We start from the raw sequence: 12,454 nt of genomic DNA on the forward strand, positions 1-12,454 counted from the left end.
CCCACTTCTAGTCCTTTCTTGATGTATTGGATTATGTTAGGGGTATTTCACATGAGTGATTAACCGGTTTGGCTGTACTCTTCAATAAGGTCACTGTAGGGAATTCCCTGGTGGTCCAGTGGTTAGGATGTGGCACTTTCACCACTCTGGGCCTGGGTTCGATCCCTGGTCAGGGAACTAAGATCCTGCGAGCCACATGGTGCAGCCAAAAAAATAATAATAATAAATAACTAAGGTCACTGTAATGCCTCATAAAATCTAGTGACTTGCTCTCTTTTCCTTACATTGTAGATTATAAATAATAATCATATTAATTTATTAGAATGTAAATGTCATGAAAGTAGAAATTATCCTTATTTGTTCTTGCTGTATCCTAGTGCCTAGAGCAATACCTGGCACATAATAGGCATTTGATAAGTATTTTTGAAATAATGAGTTAATGACTACCAGCTACTTGTTTTGGCACCTACTTTGTTCTTGTGCCATGCTTTAAATTGAACATATGTTATTTAATTTAGTCCTCACAACAACTCAGAAGCATGTTAAAAACCTCTGTTTTGGACATGAGAAATCTGAGGCTTCATAAGGAGATAAGAAGCTTGCCCAAGTTACACAGCTGATAAAATGCAAAGCCTAAATTTATATCCACACCTAAGGCCATATTCCAACATCACTGGGAAAAAAGTACTTAGGAGAGTAAGAAACAGTTTACAATGTCATACAATGTCACTATTGAAAAATAATTCATGGTACTCTTCTAATATCAAATTACCAGAGATCTTCAGATAGGAAAGAATAATTTTTAAGCCTGATACACAAAGAAGTCACTTGATCTTTACTTTTCTGAACCTCTGTTTTCTCATCTAAGAGATATATCTTATTATAGTCTATAGTATAAAAGTTAATGGTATAAGTGTACAGAATTGAGCCTCGTTCCATTATTCCTGAGTTGCAGTGTGACATCAAATTTGTGAATAAAAGCAGTCAACAAACTTTCGTTTAGTTGAACTTTCTTTTCTTTACCTTAATTACAAGTGCGTTCATCATGCACTCTTGCTTCACTACAGCAGGATCACACAAACCATTTAAATAATCTGTTTTGTGATTTAGAGAAGCTTCTTTAAGGTGTAACTATGAGACTAAGAATATTACAGAATACTTCCTCTTGTTATTTTAGATAAGACAGGTGGGAAGAAGTTCTCCAAAGAATTTGAAGAGGCAAGTGCCAAGCTGGAGGAATTTGTGAATGGACTAGATAAGCAGGTGAAAAATGGGCCGTCACTAACAGAAGCACTTGAAAATGCTGGAATTTTCTATGAAGCACAGTACAAAGAAGTAAAAGTGGTGGCCAATGTAAGTAATGATTAAAGCTGTCTTACATCAATTGCTTGCCATATATCTGTGACTGTTTATATGTGTTATCTAACTCTATTAGGATAAGCATTATTATCTCCAGTTCACAGATGAAGAAGTTACTTTTATTTTTTAAATAAATTTATTTATTAATTTATTTATTTTTTGCTGTGTTGGGTCTTCGTTGCTGTGCGTGGACTCTCTCTAGTTGCGGCGAGCAGGGGCTACTCTTCATAGCGGTGCGCGGGCTTCTCATTGCGGTGTCTTCTCTTGTTGTGGAGTACGGGCTCTAGGCGCGTGGGCTTCAGTAGTTGCAGCACGTGGGCTCAGTAGTTGTGGCTCATGAGCTCTAGAGCGCAGGCTCAGTAGTTGTGGCACACAGGCTTAGTTGCTCCGCGGCATATGGGATCTTCCCAAGCCAGGGCTCGAATCCATGTCTCCTGCATTGGCAGGAGGATTCTTAACCACTGCGCCACCAGGGAAGTCCCGAAGAAGTTACTTTTGAAGAGGGTTAGTAACCTTGTACAAGGTAGTATTATAACTAGCAAGTGAAGGTGTCTGAATTAAGACCTTGGTCTTTTTGATGCTAAAGCTCGTGAATACCGTGACCATTAAGCTTTGCTAAAGCCTTATGTCTTAGCGTTTCAGTGGGAGTGTGCCAAGTTACTGTTACGGGATATAAAATTGGGCAGAAGTTTGTATATATATATATTTTTAAACCCAGGATACTAGATGGAAACATTGTTTCTGAATTTCATCAACTCAATTAAGGAACCTCTTTCTCCCCACCTCAACGGGAAGAGGGGTTGATAATTAGACATTTGTCTAATGGCCCCTGAAAGAAACTGTTTTGTACTTTATTTTTATTTATTTTTTAGTTCTAATCACTATATATGGTTATAAAAGTATATAATACTTGAAGTACTTTTTTTTTTTTGGCTGCACCACCCAGCTTGTGGGATCTTAGCTCCCCAACCAGGATTGAACCTGCGCCCTCGGCAGTGAAAGCAGGGAGTCCTAACCACTGGACCTCTAGGGAATTCCCAGTATATAGTACATTTTTTCTTTTTAATAAATTTATTTATTTATTTTTGGCTGTGGTGGGTCTTCGTTGCTGCGCATGGGCTTTCTCTAGTCGAGGCGAGTGGGGACTACTCTTTGTTGCAGTGTGTGGGCTTCTCATTGCAGTGGCTTCTCGTACAGCATGGACTCTGGGTGCGCGGGCTTCGGTAGTTGTGGCGCACGGGCTTAGTTGCTCTGTGGCATGTGGGATTTTCCGGGACCAGGGCTCGAACCTGTGTCCCCTGCATTGTCAGGTGGATTCTTAACCACTGCACCACAGGGAAGTCCCCAAGGTATTCACACTTTTAATTTCTGATTTCAACCCCAGTACTCACTCCACTTTTTTATACTCATCATTTCCTGGATCAAAACTTCTCAGGGATTCTGCAAGACAGATCAGCTCCTTTCCCAGGTATAACTCCCTTTCTGCATACTCCTAACCTCATTTTTCTCTACCCTGCCTCATTACTTCTTACTCTTACAAAACCTTTTCCTTGTTACTGGTTTATATCTTTGTGTTCCTTTACTATTCATTTTATAGGAGTCCCAGGAGGGAGAGACACTGAATAGGAGTGATTAGTTTACCATTTTTACTCAAAAGACCATTTTATAATTTTTGAAAAGTGAACCATCGTTACTTATTTATGAAATTATATAAAATCATTTAGTCTGCTTTGGAGGATCCTTAGCAAATGGTTGGGAGAAGTTTGTTCAGCAAGCATTCGTTGAGCACACATAATCGCAATTCTGTGTAATAAATGCTATAATGAAGGTAACTATAGGGTGCTAAGAGAACAGATTGAATAGGTGCTTTAGTGAATTTGGGAGTGGGAATGGAGGATATGGAGAAAATTTTTCCCAAAGGAGCTAAACTCTGAAGTTGCAGTAATTAGCTAAATGAAAGACCATATTCTCTGAAGAGCATTTTCAAAGCATGGGAATGAAAGAGAGCATGGCAAAATTGGTGGACCTGAAAGTAGTTTCTTATAGCTAGGCATTTATGAGGAAGTGATAAATAAAACTGGAGAGGGAGTCAGGAACATGGTCCTGAAAGGCCTATATTTATTCTAAGGTCTTTGAATTTTACCCTGAAAGCAATGGAAGGCAGTTGTAGGATTTTAATTTTGCTGATGATGTGATCAAGTCTGCATTTTGGAATCAAGATAGCAGAATGGAGAATAGGAGACTATTAGAGGTAGGGAGACAAGTTAGTAGGTTATTGAAATAATCCAGGTTGACTTTTGTGGAAACAGTTAAACCTTAAAGCAATATTCTCAAAAAGATTTTGACCACAGTCCATATGAAAGAAAGATATTACATGGAAACTAAGAACCACACACACGTGCACATATACAGCAAAAGTTTCACAAAATAAAACTTAACTCTTGTTATATGCAGTACACACTGGGAGATATTCTTTCTTCTATATTATTTCATTTCCTATACTTTTTCTGATTTTTAAGATGAATATTTAGATAATTGATTTTCAGCTTTTTTAAAATATGTGTATTTGATACAGTAAACTTCTCTCTAAGCTGCATCTCACAAGTTTTTTGTTTGTTTTTGGCCGTGCCAGGTCTTAGTTGTGGCATGCGGGATCTTTTAGTTGCGGCATGCAAACTCTTAGTTGAGGCATGTGGGATCTAGTTCCCTGATCAGGGATCGAACCTGGTCCCCCTGCATTGGGAGCTCGGAGTCTAAGCCACTGGACCACCAGGGAAGTCCCACATCTCACAAGTTTTTATACTTAAATGTGTCTTTTACAAACAGCATATAGTTGGATCTTGGTTTGGTTTTAGGCTTATTGTTTTTTAATCAAATCTGATACTCTTAACTTATTGCCTTAAATTAAATTATCTTAATTTAATATTACTATCCTAATATTGTTATAATAAAACCTTAAATTAATATTCTGTTACTTCATGTATAATGTAAGAACCTTAACAGTAGTAGGATTCCCTTCCCCCAGGTCTTTATGCTATTGTTAACTATTTTACTTATGTATATTTTATATAGTATAATTTTTATTATTTTTCTTAAATAGTGAGTAGACTTTTAAAGAAATTAAGGGGGAAATAGTCTTTTATTTTACTATTTCTGCAGATCCATGTTTTTTTGCAGATCCATGTTTCCCTCTGGGATCATTTTCCTTAGCCTAAAGTCTTTAACATTTCTTATAGTGCAGGACTGTTGGTGATGGATTTCTCAGTTGTTTCTCGGTTGTTTACTAAGCCACTCATCTTAAAATGTCTTTATTTTACCTTCATTTTTGAGAAATGTTTTCACTGGATAAAGAATTATAAGTTGCCAGTTTTTTTCTTTCATTACCTAAAAATGTTTCTCTACCTGTCGTCCCTTGAGAAGTCAGCTGTGCCTAGATTTCTTCTTTGTACTCATCCTGCTACAAAGGGATAAAAGGGGTTCACTGACCTTTTTGGATCTGTGGTTTAATACTGTTCATCAGTTTTAGAACCTATCTGACAATTATCTTTTAAAATATTCCTTCTTTTTCATTCTCTCTCTTTTCCTTCTGGGACTCCAGTTATACGTCCCATGTGTTCTTAGATTTCTGTCTGTTCTGTTCATTCTTTTTTCTTTCTGGACTGATTTTTGGCTACTTTATATTTACTTGTCTTCAAATATTCTTTGTTCTACTGAGCCCAGTCTGCTGTATTTTTCAGTTCTAGAATTTTCATTTTGTTCTTTCTTAGAGCTCCTTTTCTTTGTTGAGATTTCCCATCTATTCATCCGTTCTTCATCTTTTCCTAAAAATTCTTTAACGTAGTATTTGTAATCACTGTCTTAAAGACCTTATATGTTAATTCCAGTATCTGGGTCATTTCTAGGTATACTCCTATTGACTGTTTTTTCTGTGATTTGTGTGTGTGTGCGTGTGTGTGTGTGTGTGTACTTTATTCATACCTATATATACTATCTGTTTGCTTGTCTAAGAATTCATTTTATAGGAGACCTTTTGGGTGATACTTGTTGAAAACTGTGAATTGTATCATTTTACCTTTAAAAAGTGTTGAGTTTTTTTCTGGCAATCAGTTAAATTATCAGTGGATCACTGTGATGTGAAGGCTTGGTTTTAGGTTTGTTTGGACATAACCCTTAGTCCTGGGACATGGTCCTTACTCCTAATCCATGGCCTTTGTGGGGTTTTAATAGGAAGTGAAGGTGTTTACCAAGCCTCTCTAAATTGACAGTGCATAAACTCTAAACTCTGCCTGGCACTGGGCAGCTGCTGAAATCACTGCTTAGGTCTTTAACTTCATAGCTTCCTTGGAGATAGCATCAAAGGAACTATTTCCACCATTCAGATTTATATGTTTATGTTTTTATTGTTATATATTTTAATTATACACATACATATTCTATAGTTGTTTTATGTAGTCAGTATTTATTTAGTGTTATTAGCCTTTTTATTGTACTGCATTTGATTTGCTATTAATATTTTCTCTTTATCTTTGGTTTTTAGTAGTTATACAGTGATCTGCCTAGGTGTAGTGTTCTTCATATTCATGTGGTTTAGGGTTTGCAGAACTTTTTGAGTCCGTGGTCTATTAATTTACTACGGCTGCTATAACAAAGTACCTGAGAGTGGGTAGCTCAAACTACATTAATTTATTGTCTCATACTGTAAGGCTGTAAGTCCAAAATCAAGGTGTTATTAGCAGGGTTGATTCTTTCTGAGGGCTGTGAGGGAAGATTCTGTTCCTGGCTTCTCCTGTTTAACTTGTAGATGGCTGTTTCTTCCCTATGTCTCTTCACATTGCCTTCCCTCTGTTTCCAAATTTTCACTTTTTTGTTAAGGATACCAGTCATATTGGATTAGGACCCATCCTAATGACCTTGTTTTAATTTGATTACCTCTGTAAAAACTCTATCTCCAAATAAGGTCACATTCTGAGGTATACAGTTAGGACTGTCAGTGTATGATTTGAGGGGCACAATTCAACCCATAATGAGTAGCTTAATATTTCTTATAAATTTTGGGATGTTTTCTTGCCAAGTATTGTTTCTATTCCATTATATCTCCTCTCCTCCTGGAGCTCTATTAATTTGTATACTAGATCTCATCAGTGTTCCAAATGTCTTTTTATGTTAGTTTCTGTATTTTCTATCCTTTTCCCCTCGGTGCTGCCCTTCTAGATATTTTCTATTAACCAGTCTTCTAATTCATTAACTTTCCCTTCTGCTGAATCTTATCTATTTTTTAACCCATCAGTTAATTTAGTTGGCTTATTTTTCAGTTCTAGAATTGCCATTTGATTTTTCTTCAGAAATAATTCGATTTTTCTGGTAAAATTCTGTCAGTCTATTTTCATTTTTTCCTCTCTCATTTTTTTTTCAGTCTTCTTTGTTTTATTTTGTAACACTCAAACTTAAAGAAATAAGTATATTATGAAGACCTTTTCTGGGGGGGGAGTCATTTGAAAATAAGTATAACTGATTCACTTTGCTGTACAGCAAAAACGAACACAACACTGTAAAGCAGCTATACTCCAATAAAAATTAATAAAAAAAGAATGAAGATAAGTAAATATATACATAAATAAATAAAATAAAAATAAACACACACCCTCCAAAAAAGAAAAGAAGTTGTTGACACCCCATTACCCACAAATATTTTCATGAGTATTTTCCTCCAAGACAATTATTTTCTCCTTCATAACCATAAGGTATAGCTGTTTAATCATGAAATTAATTGATACATTTCATGCATTATTATCTAATCCTCAGCCCCTATTCAAATTGACCAGTTTTTATAACAAAAGCTCCTGTCCAGAATCACAAGTTGCATTTATTGCATTCCCGTTTTCCATTGATCTGGAACAGTTCCTCAGTCTTTTCTTTAATTTTCATGACCTAAATATTTTTGGAGATTACAAGTCAAATAGTTTGTCCAGTGTCCCCCAATTTGGATTTATATGATGTTTCTTTGTGATCAGATTGAGGTTATATATCTTCAGTAGGAATATCACAGAAGTGATTGTGTTCTCATTTCATCCTTTCAGTTAGCACACAAGTTTGATTTGTTTTACTACCTGTAACATGCCCTTTCATATCTTATTAGTGTGGCATCTTCCCAGCTTGTCCACTGAAAAGTTTTCACTTGGTAATTGCTGTGGGTTGAATTGTGTACCCCAGAAGATAATGTTGAAGCCCTAACTCTGGTACACGTGAAAATGACCTTACTTGGAAATAGGGTCTTTACAGATGTACTCAAATTAAGATGAGGTCATTAGGATGAGCCTTAATCCAATATAACTGGTGTCCTTGTAAGAAGACGGAAATTTGGATACAGGTGCACACAGGAATAATATCACGTGACAACCAAGACAGATATTGTAGTGATACATCTGCAAGCCAAGGAATTCCAAGGGTTGATGGCCACCACCAGAAGCTAGGAAAAAACAGGGAAGGGTTCTGCTCAGTCGTAGAGGGATCATAGCCCTGCTCACACTTTGATTTTGGACTTTTAGCCTCCAGAATTATGAGACAATAAATTTCTGTTGTTTTAAGCCACTCAGTAATAAAGTACCACAACACTAGGAAACTATACACTAATTAATAAGTGTCTTGTGGGGAGGTGTTTTGAAACTATGCAAATATTTTGTTCCTCTTCAGTTTCAGTTTATTCATTTATTTATATCAGTATGGACTCAGTCGTATTTAGTCAATGTTCTAATTCATTACTAACTACTGATTTATTGCAAAATAATTATTTTGATGCTCAAATTGTCCCAGTGGGAGCTCCTTTCAAGCCACTTTCTGTGTTCTTTTGACATATACCCATCATTTTTTGAGTGTTTCCTTATTTTTGGAGCAAGGTATTCCAGGTTTATCTTGCACTTTTCTGTCCAGCCCAGGAATCAGTCATTTCTCCAAGGAGCCTTGGTTCCTTTTAGTGAAAAACGGTATTTCGAAACCAAGATCTGAGTTCTAGGTGTACTTATTACTATTGGGATATCACTGCTTCCAGACCATATCAGTGTACAGAGGTAGGAAATGTGTGTGTGTGTGTCTGTGTGTGTGTATGTGTGTGTGTATTTAACCTTTATACATACATTTACATCTATATATATTTCTGTATCTGTCTATATATGTCAAAAACCATGAGTTCACACTATTATCTCCAATCCCAGTCTAACACTACGAGGTTCATTCTAGTTTTCTCCGTTTCCACATTTATAATTGCTTTTTCTAAAAATGTAAAATCTTGCTCCCCTTATCTTCAACATAATCACTTATTTGATCATTGCCCATGTGTATAACCAGTTTTCCAGCACTTCCATCCCTCCCAGCCATCTCTGTTGGCTTTCTTTTTATCTTGCTTAGGCTTCAACATCCCATGCAATGCCTTCCTCCCATGCAATCATTTTCCTCACCCCATTTTGGCTCCGTTACCTAACCTAGGCGACCAAGGCTTCGCTTCAACGCTTGCTAATGAATTTTGGACTGAATTGTTCAAGATGGGATTTTCTATATTTTCTTGAACGTAGAGATCATAGCTATTTGGGTTTTGCTAGGTAATTCCAGTGTTGGCTATACTTGTTTTGAGTCTGTTCATAGTGTCTGTCTTTTATCTCTTGGCATGCTTGCTAATTTTTTATTGAATACTGAACATTGTATATGAAAATATTTCTGGAGTCTCAGTGATTTCTCTTCCTCCAGAAAGGATTCACCCTTTCCTTTGCTAGGCAGATATTGTGAGAGCTTATCATATATATTTTTTAATTTATTTATTTATTATGTATTTATTTTGGCTGCGTTGGGTCTTCATTGCTGTGCACAGCTTTCTCTAGTTGCAGTAGGCGGGGCCTACTCTTCACTGTGGTGCATGGGCTTCTCATTGCAGTAGCTTCTCTTGTTGCAGAGCACAGGCTCTAGGCACACAAGCTTCAGTAGTTGTGGCACGCAGGCTTAGTAGTTGTGGCATGCGGGATCTAGAGCACAGGCTCAGTAGTTGTGGCACATGGACTTCATTGCTCCATGGCACGTGGGATCTTCCCAGACCAGGGATCGAACCCGTGTCCCTTGCATCGATAGGCGGATTCTTAACCACTGCGCCGCCAGGGAAGTCCAAGAGCTAATCATATTAATCAAATGTGAAACTCAACTGACTTCAGGCTGAATTGCAGTTTGGGCAAACTTTTGATTTCCTCTGGTTCATCCAGCTTCTAAGTCACAGATTTTTCCCACTGAGAGCCTGTGACATCACTAGGGCCCCTCCTTCGTTGTGTGATTTGAACACTAATCCTTGTCTCTTCTGCACCATGAGACTACGTTTAACTCTGCTTTGCTTTTCAGAATTTTTCTGCTTGACTTCTTTAATTCCCTCTTAAGCAAACTTCATAATTCAGCAAATAGCTTTTTTTTTAATTGGAGTATAGTTGATTTACAGTGTTCTGTTAATTTCAGGTGTACAGCATAGTGATTCAGTTATACATATACATATGTTTGTTCTTTTTCAGATTCTTTTCCCCTGTAGGTTATTACAGAATATTGAGTAGAGTTCCCTGTGCTATACAGTAGGTCCTTGTTGGTTATCTATCAGCAAACATCTTGAAGGATAAGCAATAGCATATTGTTGAGCCAGTTCTGTCCTTCCTCTTTCATCAAAATTTTGGCCTTGCTAATTTTTTCTAATTTATCTCTACAGGCCAGCAAGACTTTTAAAAGTTCTCCTTTTTTCTTTATATTATTTAGTAGTAACCCTCTGCCTTTTCCTTTTGCCTGAATTCTCAAATTCTTGCCTAGCTCCCCAAAATCAGCAGGACCCTGAGAGAAAAGGCAGCTGCAGAATGTCAGCTTGACTCTCCTCATGGTTTTCCCCTGCTATAGAATTTGCCACTTGGGTTTTCGTTGCCTTAGCACTCTACAGTACATTCAAATATGTGTGTGTGCACGTGCGTGCATGCGTGTGAGTGTGTATAGATATGTATGTGTATATATCTGGCTTTTCTAGTTGTTCTTGATGGGAGCATTGCTGTGCTACAAACTACTCAATTATGAAACAAAAATCTCAATTCTAGCTTATTATTTTCCGTTCCACTCCATTTTTTAAATAATGCTTCTTGTTCAACCAACCAAAATGATTCCACAATCTATTGTTCCAAGACCCTTAACAAAAAAAAAGAAAAAGACACACAGCTTCAAGACACTGGCAATTAAGATAATCAGATGAATAGGATTTAAGCCAGATGATCAAGATTAACAACAGCAGTGGTACATTGTATTGATTGTATGTACCCTTGATATGATATGATGACAATCACACTTTACCTCTGTGGTCTTCCTCCCCAAAACCCATAACCCCAGTCTAATCATGAGAAAAACATTAGACAAACCTCAGTTAAGAGACAGTCTACAAAATACCTGACCAGTACTCTTCAAAACTGTCAAGTTCATCAAAAACAAGGAAAGTCTAACAAACCATCACAAACAAGAGAAGCCTAGGAGATGTGACTACTAAATTATGGGATCCTGGAATAGAAAAAGAACATCAGATAAAAACTGAGAAAATATGCATAAAGTATGGGCTTTAGTTAATAATAATTATCAAAATTGGTTTATTAATTGTGACAAATGTTTATTAATTGTGACAAATGTATCATACTAATGTTAGGTGTTAATAGGGAAAATTGGGTGTGGGTTATATGGGAACTCTCTATTTTATCTTCACAGTAATTTTGTACACCTAAAACTTTTAAAATAAACAGTTTCTTTTTTTAAAAAAAATCAATAGTATTTGACCTCTCAGGCTATGCTTTATTTATTGATTTGATTTTCGTCTTCTTAGTCATTGCTGTATCTCCAGTACCTAGAAGAGTGGCCAGCACATTTAGGCTCTTGATAAATATTGGTTGCTTGGAGGGATACAGAGGAGCAAGGGAGGATGAATTGCAGATAACTTCTAAGTCTCTAACTTGGGCAACTGTGGATGGTAATATTGACGTAGGGAATATAAAAAGCAGAGATTGGAAACTACTCCATGCTTGACAGATGATATTTTCTTGTTTTATACCAGTGATATAGTAGTTAATAATAATGAAGAGGGCCTCCCTGGTGGCGCAGTGGTTGAGAGTCCGCCTGCCGATGCAGGGGACACGGGTTCGTGCCCCGGTCTGGGAGCATCCCGCATGCCGCGGAGCGGCTGGGCCCGTGAGCCATGGCCGCTGAGCCTGCGCGTCCGGAGCCTGTGCTCCGCAATGGGAGAGGCCACAACAGTGAGAGGCCCGCATACAGCAAAAAAAAAAAAAAAAAAAAAAAAAAAAAAAAAAAAAAAAATAATAATGAAGAAATCTGATCAAGTCAAAATGGTAGCTTCTTGGTTACTTCTCAGAGGAGGAAACTCTTCTTTTTCTCTTTTAGGCATATAAAACCTTCGCTAATCGAGTGAACAATTTAAAGAAAAAGCTGGATCAATTGAAGTCAACCCTTCCTGATCCTGAGGAATCACCAGTCCCTTCCCCAAGCATGGATGCTCCCTCCCCAACTGGCTCTGAGTCTCCTTTTCAAGGAATGGGAGGTGAGGAATCCCAGTCACCAACCATGGAGAGTGAGAAATCTGCCACACCTGAGCCTGCAACAGATAATCGTGATGTGGAAGACATGGAACTCTCAGATGTGGAAGATGATGGGTCAAAAATCATTGGTATGTCCTATATGATTAGTAGACAACTTGCTCCTTATCTGTTTTGCCTTCCCCACCAATAAATCTATCACAGGCAGGTATTAAAAGATGGTTTAATCCTTGTAAAATTAGAACACCAAGGTAGTATTGTCTATAGAGCAGTGGTTCAGGATTTGGTATGCCACGTACGTTGAGAATCATTGCTTAAGATCTGTGCTGTTCAGGGAATTCCCTTGTGGTCCAGTGGTTAGGAATCTGTGCTTCCGCTGCCAAGGACCCAAGATCCTGCAAGCCACGTGGTGTGGCAAAAACAAAAACAAAGCAAAATACACACTGGATTCTAGGAACTTAGTGCTTTAAAAAAGAGTGAAAATATCTCATTAATAATTGTTTATA

The 12,454-nt window shown here is 37.4% G+C and overlaps 1 protein-coding gene across 11 annotated transcripts in view; it reads left to right on the top strand.

Moving 5' to 3' along the window:
• RPRD2 (regulation of nuclear pre-mRNA domain containing 2) overlaps positions 1-12,454 on the top strand; it is a gene marked incomplete at both ends in the record, with an annotated part of 89,233 nt that overhangs the window by 59,380 nt on the left and 17,399 nt on the right. For all 11 annotated transcript variants that reach the window (XM_079697008.1, XM_079697011.1, XM_079697013.1 and 8 more), the window contains 2 exons: positions 1,178-1,353; positions 11,797-12,079. In XM_079697008.1, coding sequence (XP_079553134.1) covers positions 1,178-1,353; positions 11,797-12,079 — 459 coding nt within the window. The remainder of the gene's footprint in view (positions 1-1,177; positions 1,354-11,796; positions 12,080-12,454) is intronic.

The sequence above is a fragment of the Hyperoodon ampullatus genome (genome assembly GCF_949752795.1).
Source record: "Hyperoodon ampullatus genome assembly, chromosome: 2".
NCBI lineage: Eukaryota > Metazoa > Chordata > Mammalia > Artiodactyla > Ziphiidae > Hyperoodon > Hyperoodon ampullatus.